Source organism: Mesoplodon bidens, assembly GCF_964165515.1.
Source record: "Mesoplodon bidens genome assembly, chromosome: 11".
Classification (NCBI taxonomy): Eukaryota; Metazoa; Chordata; class Mammalia; order Artiodactyla; family Ziphiidae; genus Mesoplodon; species Mesoplodon bidens.
In genome coordinates, this window is record NC_138167.1 from 77,728,100 (window position 1) to 77,746,928 (window position 18,829).

Below are 18,829 nucleotides of genomic sequence, written 5' to 3' on the forward strand. Positions count from 1 at the left end.
CTCTCTAGGTTTATTATTTGCTAGCCTCCATCTTTTATCAAAGTCTTTCTTTTCTTTCTTTTTTTTTTCCTCCAACTGTTCCAACCTGGTTTAGCTGGGCTAGTTCAAGGAAAGAAGATATCATGGCCCAAGTTTGGGCCAGAGAAGTAACAGTGCAAGAGCACCTCCCTGTGGCTGAGTGGCAGGAGAGCAAGAAACTTTAGCTCCTGGATCTACCCAAAGCAAGAGAGAAATGCAAGCAAATGATTTGTGGGAAGTGTGACTTTGGAGTTTATAAGTGGCATTTTCCCTAGACCATCGTGTCTTTAGCACCGCAGGGTCACAGACCATGAAGTCTGAAGTGCAGAAGAAAGATAGGTTCAGAAGAGCCACTAAAGTTTTTACTTTTTATTTATTTATTTTATAGAAATACAGTTGATTTACAATATCAGTTTCAGATGTACAATATTATATTAGTTTTAGGTGTACTATATAGTGATTCAATATTTTTCTAGATTATACTCTATTCAAAGCTATTATAAAATATTGGCTATATTCCCTGTGCTGTACATTACACCCTTGTATCTTATTTATTTTATACATAGTAGTCTGTACCTTTTAAAACTCCACCCCTATCTTGCCCCCTTCCTCCTTCCTTCCCGCCACTGATAACTAATTTGTTCTCTATATCTTTAAGTCTGTTTCTATTTTGTTATATTCGTTTCAATTTTTAGTTTCCACATATAAATGATAACATACAGTATTTGTCTTTCTCTCCCTGACTTATTTCACTAAGCATAATACCCTCCAGGTCCATCCATGTTGTTGCAAATGACAAAATTTCACTCTTTTTTTATGGCTGCGTAGTACTCAGTTGTGTATATATACCACGTCTTCTTTATCCATTCATCTGTTGGTGGACACTTAGGTTGCTTCCATATCTTGGCTATTATAAATAATGCTGCTATGGGAGTTCCCTGGTAGTCTAATGGTTACAATTCTGCACTTCCACTGCAGAGGCCTGGGTTCAATCTCTGGTTGGGGAACTGAGATCCCGCAACCTGCGCAGTGTGGCCAAGAAAAATGCAGCTGTGAACATTGGGGTGCATATATCTTTTCAAATTAGTGTTTTCATTTTCTTTGGATGTATACCCAGGAGTAGTAGAATTGCTGGATCATATGGTAGTTCTAGTTTTAGTCACTGAAATTTTTAAAGCCATTAATGTAACTTAGCAGGAACACTATCACAGGCAATCATTTTTTGTTTTGTTGCTAAAGCCGTTGGATACATGTTAGAATGATTTTTTTTTGGTCTGAGTGTATGACAGGAAAATAATGTTTAAATCAATATGTAAATCAAAGCATCTCCACTAGCATTATTAATCTAGAAGGAAGTATTACATAGACAATAGTAAAAGGAAGGACATTGAGTCCATATATTCAAATGGGACTTGATCATTTTAAAGTTGTTCACTGGCAAAATTTTTCACCAAGTTAGTATAGATTATACGCTACTTCATAAAAGATAGCAATAATGAAGTTTGGGGTTTTTGTTTTGTTTTTCAGTATTTGCTTTCAGAGAAAAATCCTAAAACTCGTAGGGATTTCTGATGCCAGAAAATTTTGATATATAAGAGTATATTTAGCAATCAGGGTGACTTAGATCATGGTAAGTGGCGTATGTATAATTATAATTTGCATTCCAGTTATTTAAACTGAGATATCCTTGATCAGGTTGAACACACTGTGAGTAGAAGATCTCTTCTTCCAAGAAATAAGATGGAGCCAGTCTTTGGAGAATGGCCTCACTGAACTGGTAAGTTAACTTTCTCCGGATTTTGATGACTTCCCCAGTTCTTCCATAATTCCTCAGTGCTCTGGCCATTTTCTGGTAAGTCATGGTCTTCCGATTGCCTTTTCTTTTCCCCCAAAGTTGGGCAAGTTTTTCTTTGTTTTTTGATACAAACTGAAAGATGCCTTTGGTTTGATCTATCCATTGAATACAAGATGCCATCTCGGGATTACACAGGGATTCATGAAGGTATTCAAACAGTCGGAGCTTCTTCCTGCCTAAAACAGAGGAAAACAATGTCATACTTCACCATGGCTCTACACAAGGAACATCCTCGGGAAGGGTTTGTTGAGTGACTACAGAATTCAAAATTGCATTGGGACTGGTTTTCTTCCTACTCACCCCTTAGAATGCATTTATGGTACCATTTTATGGGACTTGAAAATCAAGGGTCTATTTGGCCTACTGCAGTTTCAACTGAACCTTTCTTTGTTAGGGAAGTTGTCCAAAATTTTGTACCATCCTTCACTGGAAAAGGGAAGCATGGCACCTCTCTACTCGAGTCTCCCATTTGTCACGTGGCCTTTTGTCACAGTTAAATCTTGACTTCTAATTTTATGTTGTATGTTAAACTGTCTACAGAACAACAAGACTGAGCAAAATGGACTGCAAAGTTTAGTGGTTTTAAAGAGAAGTCTCAAAAGCCATTTCCAAAAGGCAGCTCATTTGAAGGGGCTTTATTCAAATAAGTTAAGTCAGATGAGGTAAGGAAGGTGAATGTATTTTGCAAAATGTAAAACAGTGTGCAAATACAAATGAAATCAGTAACAGACATGTAAAAATGCTAACTCTGGTTCTGCATAACTACTTGAAAAAATAAAGAAGAGAAAAAAAACAGAGTCGAAATGCCAAAATATCTTCATGACATTTTGACATTATTAGTAAGCAATGACAAGCATTGTAGTATTTTTTCATTGCTGTGAAATAAAATGGTACTGCCAGAGTTTTTAATCTCTTTTAGGAGCACAGCCCCCTTTATATTTCAGAATAACTAGAAAGGAAACTTTGGGAAGATTTGTTGCTATGGTTTTTGCTTGTTTGGTGGATTGGAGAACAAAGGTGACAACCAGTTTTGTGACTTCTGAATTGGCCTGTAAATACCATGTCCCACCAGATCTGTCAGTAGCTAAAAGCTCCACAGCCAAATTCCATTTTCCCCTTGAGAAAGTAGAATAGTGGATTCTTAAACTGCTTTAAACAGTCTCTGGGGTGTAATACTCATGCATCTGTCATCATTCATCCAAAAACCTCAAAGGTTTTTACAAAGATTATCTTTTGCGTTATATTATCTTGAGTTTATGAATTGAGAAATGAAAGGGACTTACCAAAAAATACATCATGAATTAAAGTCACAGCCTTAAAGAAGTTCTCTGGCTCTCACCCAGTGGTCAAATCAATCATAATGGATCCTCATCTTTAAAAGTTTGTTTTTCAATTTTGAAAAAAAATGTTTAAATTTTTACTTTTTGAAACTAAAAGTATTATATGATAAAAAATTCAAACAGAAGCACAAACGGAAAGTAAAAACTCCAATCTATCCTACATATTTCTAGAAAATTTGTTTTGCATATATAAACATATGCATAGCCTTTAAAAATTAAAAATGGTATCACAGTATTTTGTACCTTTTCCAGTGAATAATATATCTTAAATAAATCATAGAACTATATAGAGATTAGCTATAGATAGAGGAAATACTAAACTGTTGACAAAGGTTACTTGTGGGGCAGAACATGGGAAGGAAGAACACTTTTTCACTTATTCTTTACATACTTCTGAATCAGTTGAATTCTTAATAATGAGCATTATTACTTTTGAATTATGGGATTAAAAAGGATTAAAACAAAACCCAAAATGTATTTAGAGCTCTTTCTGTTTCAATACTTAAAGTATGCCTTTTGCTCTCTGATAACTACCTATGTTCTATTTTTATGCATGTACTATTTTTCTCTCAATAATGAATTCCTGAATTATTTTGAAATTTCATTGTTTTAAATGTATCACTATTTCAGGTGGAAGACTAAGCTCTAAAAACAGAAAATGCTAAATTATATATTCCCTAATGGCAAAGATCCACAGCCGAAAACATCAGTGAAAAGATATAGGCGGCACACCCAGGATTTAGTAACTAGTTGGATTGTTTGTTTAAAAAAAAAAATAGAAGGGATGTGGGAACAGATGTATATGTATGACTGATTCACTTTGTTATAAAGCAGAAACTAATAAAAAAAAATAGGTTGGGGCTTCCCTGGTGGCACAGTGGTTGAGAGTCTGCCTGCCGATGCCGAGGACACGGGTTCGTGCCCCGTCCGGGAGGATCCCACATGCCGCGGAGTGGCTGGGCCCGTGAGCCATGGCCGCTGAGCCTGTGAGTCCAGAGCCTGTGCTCCACAACGGGAGAGGCCACAACAGTGAGAGGCCCGCATACCGCAAAAAAAAAAAAAAAAAAAAAAGGTGACAGAGGTAGAAGTGTTATTGTCCTCATATTAAATTACTACCATTATTTAATATTCAATAGTAATATTCAGTAGATTTACTTTACTTATGTGATTTTATACATTATTCCTTGCTGGATTAGAATATTACTGCATAGTTAGACTTTTATAATTCTAGGATACAGTATACTGTTTTATAAGAACAAAAGCAGTTATCTCAAAAAATATTCATTTAAAATAATTTTAAGTATGGACAGCTACATGTAAAAGAATGAAATTAGAATATTTTTCCACACTTTTACAAAAATAAACTCAAGATGGACTAAAGACCTAAATGTAAGACCAGAAACCATAAAACTCCTAGAAGGAAACAAAGCACTAGGCAGAACCTCTTTGACAAAAATTGTAGCAATATTTTTTTTGATCTGTCTCCTAAGGCAAAGGAAACAAGAGCAAAAATAAACAAATGGGACCTAATTAAACTTAAAAGCTTTTGCACAGCAAAGGAAACCATCAACAAAACAAAAGGGCAACCTACTGAATGGGAGAAAATATTTGCAAAGGATATGAACAATAAATGGTTAATATCAAAAAATATGTAAATAGCTCATGCAACTCAATATCAAAAAACAAACAACCCGGGCTTCCCTGGTGGCACAGTGGTTGAGAGTCCGCCTGCCGATGCAGGGGACACGGATTCGTGCCCCGGTCCAGGAAGATCCCACATGCCGCGGAGCAGCTGGGTCCGTGAGCCATGGCCGCTGAGCCTGCGCGTCCGGAGCCTGTGCTCCGCAACGGGAGAGGCCACAACAGTGAGAGGCCCACGTACCGCAAAAAAAAAAAAACCCAATTAAAAAATTGGCAGAAGACCTGAATAGACATTTTCCCAAAGACGTACAGATGACCAACAGGCACATTCAAATCTGTGCGATGTTTATGCTCAACATTGCTAAAGATTCAGAAATTCAAATCAAAACCACAATGAGATATCACCTCACACCTGTCAGAATGGCTATAATTAAAAAAAAAAATCACAAATAACAAATGTAGGTAAGGATGTGGAGAAAAAGGAGCCCTTGTACACTGTTGGTAGGAATATAAATTGATAGAGCCACTGTGGAAAACAGTGGGGAGATTCCTCAAAAAACTAAAAATAGAGCTACCAGCCATGGCGGTCCAGTGGTTAAGATTCCACGTTTCCAATGCAGGGGGCTCGGGTTCAATCCCTTGTTGGGGAGCTAAGATCCCACATGCCGCATGGCACAGCCAAAAAAACCAAAAAAGAACTACCATATGACCCAGCAATTCCACTCTTGGGTATATATCCAAAGAAAATGAAAACACTAATTTGAAAAGTTACATGCTTTCCAATGTTCATAGCAGCATTATTTATAATAGCCAAGATATGGATGCAACCTAAGTGTCCATAAACAGATGAATGGATAAAGAAGATGTATACATACATACAATGGAATATTATCCATTAAAAAAAGAAGAAAATCTTGCCACTTACAACAAAGTGGATGGGCCTAGAAGGTATTATGCTAAGTGAAATAAGTCAGACAGAGAAAGACAAATACTGTATGTTATCTCTTAAATGTGGAATCTAAAAAATAAACCAAAAAAATTTAAAAATTAACAAATGAATGTAACAGAATAGAAACAGACTCACAGATATAGAGAACAAACTAGTGGTTACCAGTGGGGAGAGGGAAGGAGGGAGGAGCAAGATTGGGGTACAAACTACTATGTATAAAAGAAATAAGTTACAAGGATATACTATGCAGCACAGGAAATATAGTCAATATTTTATAATAAAAATGCAGTACAAGCTATAAAAATTTTGAATCACTATGTTGTAAACCTAGAACTAATAATATAAATCAACTATACCTCAATTAAAAAATAAAATAAAAATGTAAAAGAATAATAATTTTAAGTAGCTATGATAAGGTATCATTTTTTAAATTACACTATAAAATTGGGATGCATCTTATATGTCTTTGTATATCAGAGGTAATTTACTATCACAAACAACATTACAAGGAACATCCTAATACATATATATGCACACACATGCATCTAAGGTATTTTGGGAAATATCCACAGTGCCAGACTATGAGCATAATGCTTTACGTGGATCTTCTCACTTAATTTTTGTAGCAATCTTACAATGTCTGTACAATTATTATTACTTGTTTGGTTTTTTTTGAATAAGGAGACTGTGGTACAGAAGGTTAAGTAAGTGATTTGGCCAGGCTCACATAATCAACCCAGAGTTCACACTCAACCACTAAGTGAGTTATATAGTCACTCAGAGTCAAAAGAGGTGAACATTTAAAATTTTGGTAGGTCTTGCTAAATTGCCTTACAAAAGTTTGTAAAAATTTATACTCTCTTTAATAATGCACGTGAATGTGTGTGGCCCACATCTTAGCCAACAGAGGCTATTATCCTGCTTTAACACTTTTGCCTACCTGTTAGATGAGATCATCTTCATTTATGAAATCAGGATTTCAAATTTATGAAATAAAGTTATTATGGAACTTGGAAAACTTAATAGAGATGATTAAGTTTGTGGAGAACTTAATAGAGATGATTTCTATCCTGAGGGCTTCACAGTTGAAATACGATTGCTAAAATAATTTATGGAGAAGTTCCCCCTTCTATACCTAAAATTTATATCCCTTATTCCTTTTTTATTGAAGTATAGTTGATGTATATAAGTTACAGGTTTACAATATAATGATTCACAATTTTTAAAGGTTATATGCCATTTAAAGCTATTCTAAAATAACGGCTATATTCTCTGTGTTGTAGAATATAGCCTTGTAGCTTATGTTATACATAACACCTTTTAATCCCCTACTCCCATACTGCCCCTGCCCGCAATGGTAACCACTAGTGTGTTCTCCATATCTCACTCCTTATTCTTGAATACAGATTTGTTTGAGTGAAGTGACAGTTTGCACCTTTACAACACCTCTATGAAGCTATAGGAAAGCTCGCCCAAGATAAACAGCTTGGAGTAGTTTGTTTTTTTTTTTTTAGCTTGGAGTAGTTTTGTCTGTCAGAGTTAAATTACTCTCAACTGTGAGAAGAGAATATTTTGCAAATCAATTCCAAACTCAGATATGAAATTCCCTTAAAGCTGCTATGATGAAGATTTGACTCTTTTACCTATGCAAGGAGTAATGGATCCACATACCTTTTCCTCCCTTTTGCTGGAGAAGAGCAGGTTGCACCAGCTGGTTTTCAGGGATGTTCTGCAGAGACTGATGAATATTTCCTTCAAAATAGAGGTCCGCAGCACTGTTCTATATAAATAATGTATCAGGATGTTAAGTGGAACTTCCCGTGTGGCCCCCAGTTGGTGGCCAAAGTCAAAAGCTGAGGGCATCTCTCAAATTCTGAAAATCACTACCTTCAGCTGCTGTCTCCCAGGGCAGAGCTAGCCTCAAACCCATATATGGAGAGGGCCAAGGGACAGAGGGTAATCTGAGGCTTTGTGAGGAGGTCTGTATCTCCCCCTCCCTATGAGAAAGGAGAGTGTGTTGCTTCTCTGCTTTCCCCTAAAAATGCCCAGCAAGAAAGATCCGAAAGAATCATTAGTAGAAACTGAGGTGCCAGCAAAAAGGGAAGATGGGCTTCCATTCCTGAACTGGATGCCCATCTGGTAAGAGAAGATAAGAGGAGAAAGATGGCAGCTGAGGGAGGGCAGAGCCCAGAGAGGCAGGAAGAAGCAGCCTGAGTTCCTACCATTACATATGGCAAGGAAATGTGGGCGTCCACGGGTTAACTAGACATGGTGGTGGAAGGGGGTGGACTTGAGCCCTCCCTATACAGGAGGGCTGCCCAGCAGGCAAGCAGTCCCCACCACAGGAGGCTGTGCAGTGTATGCTGGGGATGGAAGCTGAAGTGGAAATAGGGTAGCCAGATCTAGCAAATAAAAATATTAGGCATCCTATATTTTACCTGGCAACCCTAAGAGGAGGTGAGAGAGGTTAAAGTAAAACCAAAACTCCCTCTTTAAAGAAATGTCTTGTTGGAGAGGCCCTGACAGTATAATTTACAGGGACAGAAAAAGGACATTTGACATAGTATGGTTGAAGGTAATAACTGAAAAAAAACCTTTTTTTAATATTTATACTCTACCACATTAAGACTGCTTGATAAAAGGGACACATCAAGGAAGCAATGCAGGTAATTCCATGGCAGTCAAGTGGTTAGAACTCAGCACGTCCACTGCAGGGGGCGTGGGTTCCATCCCTGGTCAGGGAACTAAGATCCCACATGCCGCAACATGGCCAAAATAAATAAATAGATAAATAAAAAGAAGAAGAAGAAGAAGAAAGGAAGAAAGTAAACAATGTAAAAGAACACATGGAAGGAGACGTAGATGGTGGGGACACTCACGTTTGCAGAAGGCTACTAAAATAGAAATGAATTGGTCCAACACACATACCTAGCTCTGAGCTTGGGAGGGGAAATAGAGCAGGTTAATACAAGATTGTGGGTAAAGCCAGTGCAGGGAACGTTTTAGGGGATCCATAACTTTCCTGCAGTTTTCCAGATGGACTGAGGAGAAGCATTGATGTGAGAACCCTAAAATACCTCCTCTATAGAAATCATTCAAACCCATCTGAAGTCAGATGAAGAACAATGATAAAGCACAGTTTCCTTCTTGACAGCATTGATGGTCCCCCACACTGACTGTCAAATTCACCAAGGGGAAGGCTGGGACAAATAGGAAATTTGCCTGTTACTGAGGGATGCTGGTCCCCTGGTAAAAGTACTCACTATTACTGTTCTCCAATTGTAGACCGGTTCCTCTGTGGGCAGCACACCATAGCTGTTGGAATTTCCTCTGATATGAGAACAGTGGTTGATGAAAGCCAGGTAATTTCTGTAATCTATTTAAAAACAGAGAAAGAAACTGACAAAGTCAAAGTTTATATTTGTGTGTGTGTGATGCTTATACATGCTTATATGCTTATATATGTGATTGCTCTTGGCATTTTTATATTGAGATGTTAAATTTATTTAGGATAAAGAACATAGGAAGATCTGTCTCCTAATGCAAAAGAAATAAAAGCAAAAATAAACAAATGGGACCTAATTAAACTTAAAAGCTTTTGCACAGCAAAGGAAACCATCAACAAAACAAAGACAACCTACACAATGGGAGAAAATATTTGCAAATGATGTGACTCACAAGGGGTTAATATCCAAAATATATAAAGAGCTCATACAACTCAATATCAAAAAAAATAAACAACCCAATCAAAAAATGGGCAGAAGACCTGAATAGACCTTTCTCCAAAGAAGACATATAGATGGCTAATAAGCACATTAAAAGATTCTCAACATTACTAATTATTAGAGAAATGCAAATCAAAACAACAATGAGATATCACCTCACACAGGTCAAAATGGCTATCATCAAAAAGTCTAAAAGTAATAAATTCTGGAGAGGATGTGGAGAAAAGGAAACCCCTGTATGCTATTAGTGGGAATGTAAATCGGTGCAGCCACTGTGGAAAACAGTATGAAGGGTCCTCAAAAAAACAACTACCATATGATTCAGCAATTCCACTCCTGGATATATTCAATATACCTGAAGAAAATGAAAACTAATTCAAAAAGATACATGCATTCCAATGTTCATAGTAACACTACTTACAGTAGCCAAGACATGGAAGCAACCCAAGTGCCCAATCAACAGACAAATGGATAAAGAGGATGTGGTGCATATATATATGTATATATATATATATATATATATACACATACACACAATGGAATATTACTCAGCTATATAAAAAAAAAGAATGAAATTCTGCAAATTGTGGCAACATGGATGTACTGAGAGAATGTTATGCTTAGCAAAATAAGTCAGACAGGGCTTCCCTGGTGGTGCAGTGGTTGAGAGTCCGCCTGCCGATGCAGGGGACACGGGTTCGTGCCCCGGTCCGGGAAGATCCCACGTGCCGTGGAGCGGCTGGGCCCGTGAGCCATGGCTGCTGAGCCTGCGCGTCCGGAGCCTGTGCTCTGCAGCGGGAGAGGTCACAACAGTGAGAGGCCCGCGTACCACACACACACAAAAAAAGTCAGACAAAGACAAGTGCTGTATGATATCACTTATATGTGGAATCTAAAAAATAATACAAAGAGAAACAGACTCTCAGATATAGACAACAAACTTGGGAGCACTTCCCTGGTGGCGCAGTGGTTAAGAATCTGCTGCCAATGCAGGGGACACAGGTTCGAGCCCTGGTCTGGGAAGATCCCACATGCCACAGAGCAACTAAGACTGTGTGCCACAACTACTGAGCCTGTGCTCTAGAGCCCACGAGCCACAACTAATGAGGCTGTGTGCCGCAACTACTGAAGCCTGCGCGCCTAGGGCCCGTGCTCCACAAGAAGAGAAGCCACCGCAATGAGAAGCCTGTGCACCACAACCAAGAGTAGCCCCTGCTCGCTGCAACTAGAGAAAGCCCATGCGTGGCAACAAAGACCCAACACAGCCAAAAAATATAAATAAATAAAATAAATAAATTTAAACAAAACGAAACAAAAACAAACTTGGGGCTACAAAAGGGGAGAGGAAAGCAGAGAGGGACAATTTAGCAGTATGGAAGAAACAAATACAAACTACCAGCAGAAGGGGACTGACATCTTTACCTGAGGAGTACTGAAGATCACCAGTTGAATGTTGCCTCAGTACTTCAAAAGCATCTTCAAATGCTTGACCCAGCTTGTCTTGTTCAACACAAGCCTGTTAGAACAATTGCAGAACTCTGGAGTTAGGAAATTACCAGTAGAACTTAATTTTCCTGATATAAAGGAGGGTTTCTCAACCACAGCACTATTGACATTTTAGATTGACAAAGACTCTGTTGCAGGGGGGTTGCCCTGTGCATTGCAGGGTGCTAAACGGCATCCCTGGTCTCTACCCACTAGATGCCAGTAGCACTCCCACAGTTGTGACAAACAAAAAATGTCTCAGACATAGCCAAATATACCCTGGGGAACAACATCAACCCTGGCTGAGATCCACTGCTCTATAACATAGCATTTAGAGAGCAACCTCATTCTATAGTATAGTATTCAACATTTTATAAATTTTTAGCAAGGAGTTATATAGCAGGAGACTGATTTGGAAAAAGGGATCAAGGAAATATCTTTAATCAAACAGAATCTGAATCATTATTTAAAAATGAAATGCTCTTAATTTCAAAAGCATGCCTCCAAGACCTAAAATTGAACTGTTTTGCAAACCATTTCATACCCTTATTAATCTAGCCCATATATTTTATATGCAAAATGGAGGAGTAGTAAAGATTTTTAAATGCCAACTTACCATGCTTCATTAATAAACTGACAATTCTGAAAAAGATTAATATTTAAAAAACAAAATTAAATAGTGTTTCTATTTAATTTGCCTCTGAATTAAAAGACTTTACTTAAAATATTTTCTGAATATACCTTATATAAACCAAAAGTATCGTCTGAATTCTCTTTGATGAGTACAAATTTTCTTTCTACAAAAATTTCCTACAAGAATTTATTTTTGCTTTTCTGTCATTACAAAACTTTTTTAAAAAATTAATTAATTTGGGCTTCCCTGGTGGCGCAGTGGTTGAGAGTCCGCCTGCCGATGCAGGGGACACGGGTTCGTGCCTCAGTTGGGGAGGATCCCACATGCCGCGCGGAGCGGCTGGGCCCGTGAGCCATGGCCGCTGAGCCTGCGCGTCCGGAGCCTGTGCTCCGCAACGGGAGAGGCCACAACAGTGAGAGGCCCGCGTACTACAAAAAATAAAATAAAATAAAATAGTTAATTAATTTATTTATTTATTTATTTTGGCTGCATTGGGTTTTCGCTGCTGTGTGTGGGCTTTCTCTAGTTGCAGCGAAAGGGGGCTACTCTTCGTTGTGGTGCACGGGCTTCTCATTGCAATGGCTTCTCTTGTTTCAGAGCATGGGCTCTAGGATCACAGGCTTCCATAGCTGTGGCTCGTGGGCTCTAGAGAGCAGGCTCAGTAGTTGTGGCGCCATGTGCTTAGTTGCTCCGCGGCATGTGGGATCTTCCTGGACCAGGGCTCGGATCCATGTCCCCTGCATTGGCAGGCGGATTCTTAACCACTGTGCCACCAGGGAAGTCCTACAAAACTTCTTAAATGTTAAATAGCTACATATGTATAACAGAGTCACTTTGCTATACATTTGAAACTAACACAACATTGTAAATTAACTATACTTCAATAAAAAGAGATTTAAAAATAAAATAGCTAGAGTTAATTACGCAGACTATTTATATTGATATGAAAATATAGAAATAATTCGAGTATTTTTAAGTATTTTAAAATTCTTTTAAATATTAAAGCATTAAAAAGTTCTGGAAATCAAAATCTTTTTTACCTTAGCATGGCTCTCCATTTATAACAGTGATTTTTTTTTTTTAAAGTTTCTGGTGTCATATGGACTTCTGAGAATCTGGTGAAAGACATGCTTTTTCTCTCATGAAATGTGAATTTACATTACAAATAAAATGTACTCTATGAAAACTGTCCGTGGACTTTCTAAAATCCTAGGTTAAGAACCCTGGTCTATAATTTTACATTATCTACATTCTTATCTCTGTAACTAATGTAGATTTTGTTTTAAATAAACAATTATCATACTGACCCACATTAAATGTTTTCAAACTTTATGTTCTATAGAACTACACAAAACAAACAAATCCACATAACAAGAAAGAGCGAGTGGTGGGTCCACATTGCTTATCATTTCATTTAGCACACGAAGCAACTCCGTTTATACAAGTTTTTAGCATTTATCCTGCAAACACAATGAGCTTACCCTTTAATATTTAACACTGCATAATATGATTAGATGATATAATCTAATGCTATTATTATACATATCCATAATGTAGCAATAAAATATGTCAAACGTCGAAATTCTATTCTGCTCTTTGAAATCACTATGTCATTTAAAAGAGAATATGAGAAGAAAAACCATAAAAAAAGGTAACTATGGGAGATGATGAATGTGTTAACAAATTTTACTGTGGTAATCCTTTCCCAGTGTATATGTATGTCAAATCATCATGTTGTACACCTTAAACTTACACAATGTTATATGTCAATTATATCTCAAGAAAGCCGAAAAAAAATACAGCTTCTCAATGTGGGAGATGTTGAAGAATTTAGCAAAAACTTTTAAAAAAAGAAGAAGAAAATCCATAAATCACATTTTGGGCTATAGTCCCTAATGAATATTATGAGTACATATGTTTTTAAAAAGCCATGTCAATAACTTTCAATTAATTATGCCTCAGCTCATAAGCACCGAAGCAAATACATAGTCAGGTGCGTGTTGTACTTTGAATTAAATACTTAAATGAGACTACTCCCTTTGACAAAAATACCCCACAAAACTATCATGACTCTTAAAAGTAGCAAACCCAAAGGGAAGAAAAAAGCTTAAAAACATTATTGATCACTTCAGTTGCTTAATATTTCTAGTATTGGAACAGGCAGTCAATGAGAAACACTTATTAGGCCAAAGAAGAAAATTAACACTTATTACAAAGAATTTTGAAAAGCATAAACTAAACACTTACCAGGAAGACACTTCAGCCCTTTACCAAGTTGTTTCATTAATATCAGAAATAAGACAGAACTGTCAAGAGCTCACTGGCAGAGTTTCATTAAGTAGCTGTTTTTAAGGAAGTGCTACAAAAGGGGATTTCTTTTAAAAGATACAGTGCCTTCATTATTTCTATTTCATGATATGGCCAGTGGACACCAGAGGCTATTATTTTGAAGAGGCACAGAATATTTGTATCCTATGGGCCAAAAGCATTAGAACAAATCTCATGAAACCCGCCTGCCACCCAGCATAATTTGTGGCTCCTCTGGCCTACACAGCCCCACTGGGCACCTCTGACCTGTACAGCCCTTGTCCATCTTTCTTTTTTTATTACTTCTATTATTTCTCCCCTGATTCTGGAGCCTACGTTGCTTTTCTTGCCTGAACTATTAACAGCTTTCACTCTGGTCTCTTTCCTCTCAAACCACTTTACTTATAATGTCGTTCACTGATCGCCCTACTTAGAGATCTTAAAGGCGCAGACCCTTGCCCTGGCATTCGAGGCTCCTCATTCCAGCCTTAACCTTATTTACCACCATGCATTTAAGAGGAGGAAATGAATCCATGCTATGGTCTTCCCTCCTTACCTGGATCCAGTAACGACTCCAAAACAGGAGAAGCTTCTGGGTAGTGATCTGATTGGACATGCTTGAAGCTGCTGCATTTATAGACCAGGTCCAGTTCTCTTATTTAGCTTGAAGGTTTATTTGGGATGGTTTTTGGTGGCTCTGATGGAAATTATAGGGGACTTCCTCCACCTATAATGCTTCCTTCCCAGCCCATCCATCTGCCCATTTACCCATTTTATCTTACCTGTCCAGCAGAGGCCAATCTAACATTTAGGTATAGTCCAGGTGGAAATGACTTTCCCCTCTGAAGCGCAGGTCGGCACCACCCTTAAGTAACTGTAACCTTCTGTCATTTTAATGGATGTCACATTTAGCCAGGGGGAAAACCACCTAAGAATTTTTTGTAAATGTTTTGGGTGGGGAGAGAGATTTTCTCTTTTGCATAGTTGGAATCTGAGCTCACCTTTGATATGGGACTATTGTTCTACACCAATTACTTTTTTGACCGAGTTTTATTATGCAAATGTAAACGCACATCCCCTCTTCTGAAATGTAGATGTTTAAGTAGCAAGTGTATAAAACCAAATCGCTAATGTTGATGAGTTTTTAATCTGTACCATTGCCAGTCTACGCCCTTTTCGTGCCACTTTATTTTGTTTGGTTCATTTAGTCAACAAATATATATAAATGAGCTCTTTGCTGGACACTGTCCTGAGTCCAGGGACCACAGCCCTGAACAAGTTCTGGTGAGGAAAAATGATTTTTTAAAAAAAGCAAACTAGAGAAGTGTTATTAACAATAAATACTGAGAAAACAATAAGAGAAAGGTCATAGTAAGTGTATACAGTCATGGTGAACGGTCACAAAAATTCTAAGGGAATGTGGTGAGCTGAAATCCAAGGATAAGAAAGAGTGAGCAAAAGAAAAGCAGAAATGCAGTGAAGCACCTCTAGTCAGAAGAAACAACAGACGCCAAGAGCCTTAGGTGGAAATGAGTTTCGTTTATTCAAGGCACAAACAAGAAAGCCAGTGGGGCTGGAGCAAAATGAGTCTGGGGTCCAAGAGGCAAAGTTAGAGAGGAAGGAGGAAGGGTCCAGATCAATCCACACATCAAGCCAAAAAATAATATAAAAATTGTTCAAAAGAATCTAAAAATCACATATAATAGTAGTTACCTGCTTAGCTCCATTTCACGGATGAAGAATCTAAACCGAGGATCAAAGACATTTCACGATTTTTTTTTCTAAGGTCCAATTGCTAGTGAGAAATGGGCTGGGCTGGGTCCAGATTTAGGCTCAAATGACTTCACGTACACACTCTCAACCGCCATGTTGGAGCCCTATGTCCGCAGATTAGGTTCCATTGGACTAGGGTTCTTAGTCCCGATGGCAGACTTCATAGCACCCAGCAGATTCTCATAGTAGTACAGGCTTGTTATGTATTTGAAATGAATGGAAAAAACAAGTCAATTTTCTAAGCCAACATTTTCCCCAACAGGTGTCTCCAAAGTTTTATTCTGCAAGATATAAATAAATGGACCCTGAAAAAGAGTTGAGCAAAACCAATGAGCACATGATGTTTTGGGGGCACAATTCTATATTACAGATGAAAAATAGAAATGCAGTTTTGAGTCCTTTGTAAAGATAAAGTATGAAAATGCTTTCAGCAACTTAAAAAAGAAATGGAGGGCTTCTCTGGTGGCGCAGTGGTTGAGAGTCTGCCTGCCGATGCAGGGGACACGGGTTTGTGTCCCGGTCCAAGAGGATCCCACATGCCGTAGAGCGGTTGGGCCCATGAGCCATGGCCGCTGGGCCTGCGCGTCCGGAGCCTATGCTCCGCAACGGGAAAGGCCACAGCAGTGAGAGGCCCACGTACCTCAAAAAAAAAAAAAAAAAAAAAAAGAAATGATACACTGTCCTTTTAACATCCTAGAGAGTAAGGCTCCTATTCCTTGAGAACCTGATGAAAGCTATGATGAGCTCTTTCTCCAGGAAAATGCCATCAGCACATTTTCAGGCAAACTCTCTCAGTCAGGCCAATAGAACCCAGTTTAGGAACTCCTAATATATTGTAATATTTTCAAAGCCTTCTTATCTAAGGACTGCTTCTTGAGACATTTGTACCCAATACACACACAAAGCATCTTTTTAGGGGTGGTCATCAGTGCTTCTGTTCACTCTAGAAATGAGCTGAGTAACAAGAGCTCTACAGAGAGGGTCCCTGATCAACAGATTCTCTTTTGCACAAGTTCATTGTCCTTAGTGGCAACTGATATTATTTTAGAAAATTGTAAGCAACAGATGTGGTGGAGTCTAAATCCTATGGTGCCAAGCTTCAGGTGGAAAATTGCTTTTTCTGAGAATAGAGAACTTCAGCACCCAAGAAAAGGGAGACTAAATTCAAGCTCTTATCTTTCTTTGCAGTTTCTATTTAAATAATTCAATGCTTTAGGGGACTTAAGAAGTGGGTCTTAATCTCAGTAAGACCTCTGAAAACCTAATAAACAAATAATTTTGCTAGACTGGGAAGAAGGTGCTAGAAAACTTGTTATGTCTCAGTAGAATTCATAGAACTATAGGTTATGAGACAAATAGCTAATCCTCACCCTCATTTTAATAATAACTTGCACTAGATTATTCTTTGAAATTTATTGAGACTTGTTTTGTAGCCCAACATAGGGCCTATCTTGTTCCATTTGCACTTAAAAGAATGTGTGTTTTATAGTTATTATATGTAGTGCTGGATAAATGTCAATTAGATCAAGTTGGTTGATAATGTTATTCAAATCTTCCATATCCTTACTGATTTTTTTCCTCTGCATTTTCTATCAGTTACAAAGATTACAGAGATTACAAAGAGGAATGTCAAACTATAATTGTGGATTTGTCTGTTTCTCCCTTTAATTCTGTCAATTTTTGATTTCATGTATTTTGAAGCTCTATTATTAAATGCAGACTCATTTAGAACTGTTATGTGTTCCTGATGAATTGAGCCTTTTATCATTATAAAATTTCTTTATTTTTTGTAATCCTTTCTGGTAATCCTTGAAGTCTACTTTGATATTAACCACACTGGCTTTCTTATCCTTTTCACTTTCAACATGTTCAATTTATCTGTGTCTTTATATTTAAAGTATGTCTCTTTAAAGCAGCATATAGTTGGGTGCTGCTTTTTTACCTAGTTTGATGATCTCTGCCTTTTTAGTGATTAGTCCAATTTAGTAATTACTGATATAGTTAGGATTAAATCTACCATCTTGCTATTTGTTTTCTATTTGTTCTGTTTATTTTTTGTTCCTTTGTTCTTCCTTCCCTGCTTTCTTTTGGATTAAATAAGTATTTTATTATTTCATTATATTTCCTTCATTAGCTCTTTATAATGTCATGGTAAAATAATGGTATGACATACTTCTGTAATTTATCTTTAGTGGTTACAATATGCATTCTTAATTTATCAAGTCTACCACTATTATACCACTTCATGTATAAGAAACTGTTATACCACTTCATAATGTAAGAAACTTACCACAGTATAATTCCATTTACATCCCCTCCCATCCTTTGTGCTACTCCTGTCACATATTTACTTCTACATAGGCCAGCATAATAGATTATTTAACCCTCACAATAATGCACTGGGTTCCAACTGTGGCTCCATAGCACCTATCTGTGTAAACTTGGACAAGTTATTTAACCTCCCAGTTTCCTCTATAAAGTGTAGATAATGATTTTACTTACCACATAGAGTTATTGTGAAAATCTGAGTGAATTCACGTCATGTACTTTGGACAGTCCAAGCATTTAATAAATGTTGAACAAATGTTAGGTCCTGCTTTATAATTATCCCCGTCTTACAGATGAAGTAACAAAGCCTCAAGGGAAGTTAAATGACTTAAGATCACACAGTGAGTGATAGAAATGAAGGCTTTCAAACCAGTTCTACCCGACTCCAGCCAAAGCCTTTTAACCATTCAACCAGAATTTGCTTCCTTATCTATGGAGTAAGACTGAGAACAAGCATGAGAACAAGAATTCGCTAATGGCCTTATGTCAAAGGGCTCTTGAGAGGTTTTACTGAGATAGCATAGGAAAAGAGTAGTAAACACACCGGATGGTAGCTATTAATCACAAAACTGCTCCTATTTACCACACCTGGGACCTGCAGCCACCTGGCAAGTGGCAGAGCCAGGACTCAAACCCAGGTCTTTCCTGCCATGTCTGGTGCCTCTTCCCAGCAAACAGGTTGTGTAAAAATTCTCCATAACAGCATGGTAAATCAACTATACTCCAATAAAATTTTTTTCAATAAAATTTTTAAAAAAGGCAAAGGTTGGGCTT

The 18,829-nt window shown here is 37.7% G+C and overlaps 1 protein-coding gene across 1 annotated transcript; it reads right to left on the reverse strand.

Moving 5' to 3' along the window:
• Positions 1 to 722: 722 nt before the first annotated feature.
• On the reverse strand, positions 723 to 15,880 carry SPIC (Spi-C transcription factor). Its single transcript, XM_081248941.1, has 6 exons — positions 15,668 to 15,880; positions 11,630 to 11,655; positions 10,951 to 11,044; positions 9,067 to 9,179; positions 7,475 to 7,583; positions 723 to 2,049 (listed from the first exon to the last, which is right to left on the reverse strand). Exons 2-6 carry the CDS (start codon positions 11,630 to 11,632, stop codon positions 1,622 to 1,624), a joined length of 747 nt encoding a protein of 248 aa, XP_081105067.1. The 5' UTR covers positions 11,633 to 11,655; positions 15,668 to 15,880; the 3' UTR covers positions 723 to 1,621.
• Between the last annotated feature and the right edge of the window lie 2,949 nt (positions 15,881 to 18,829).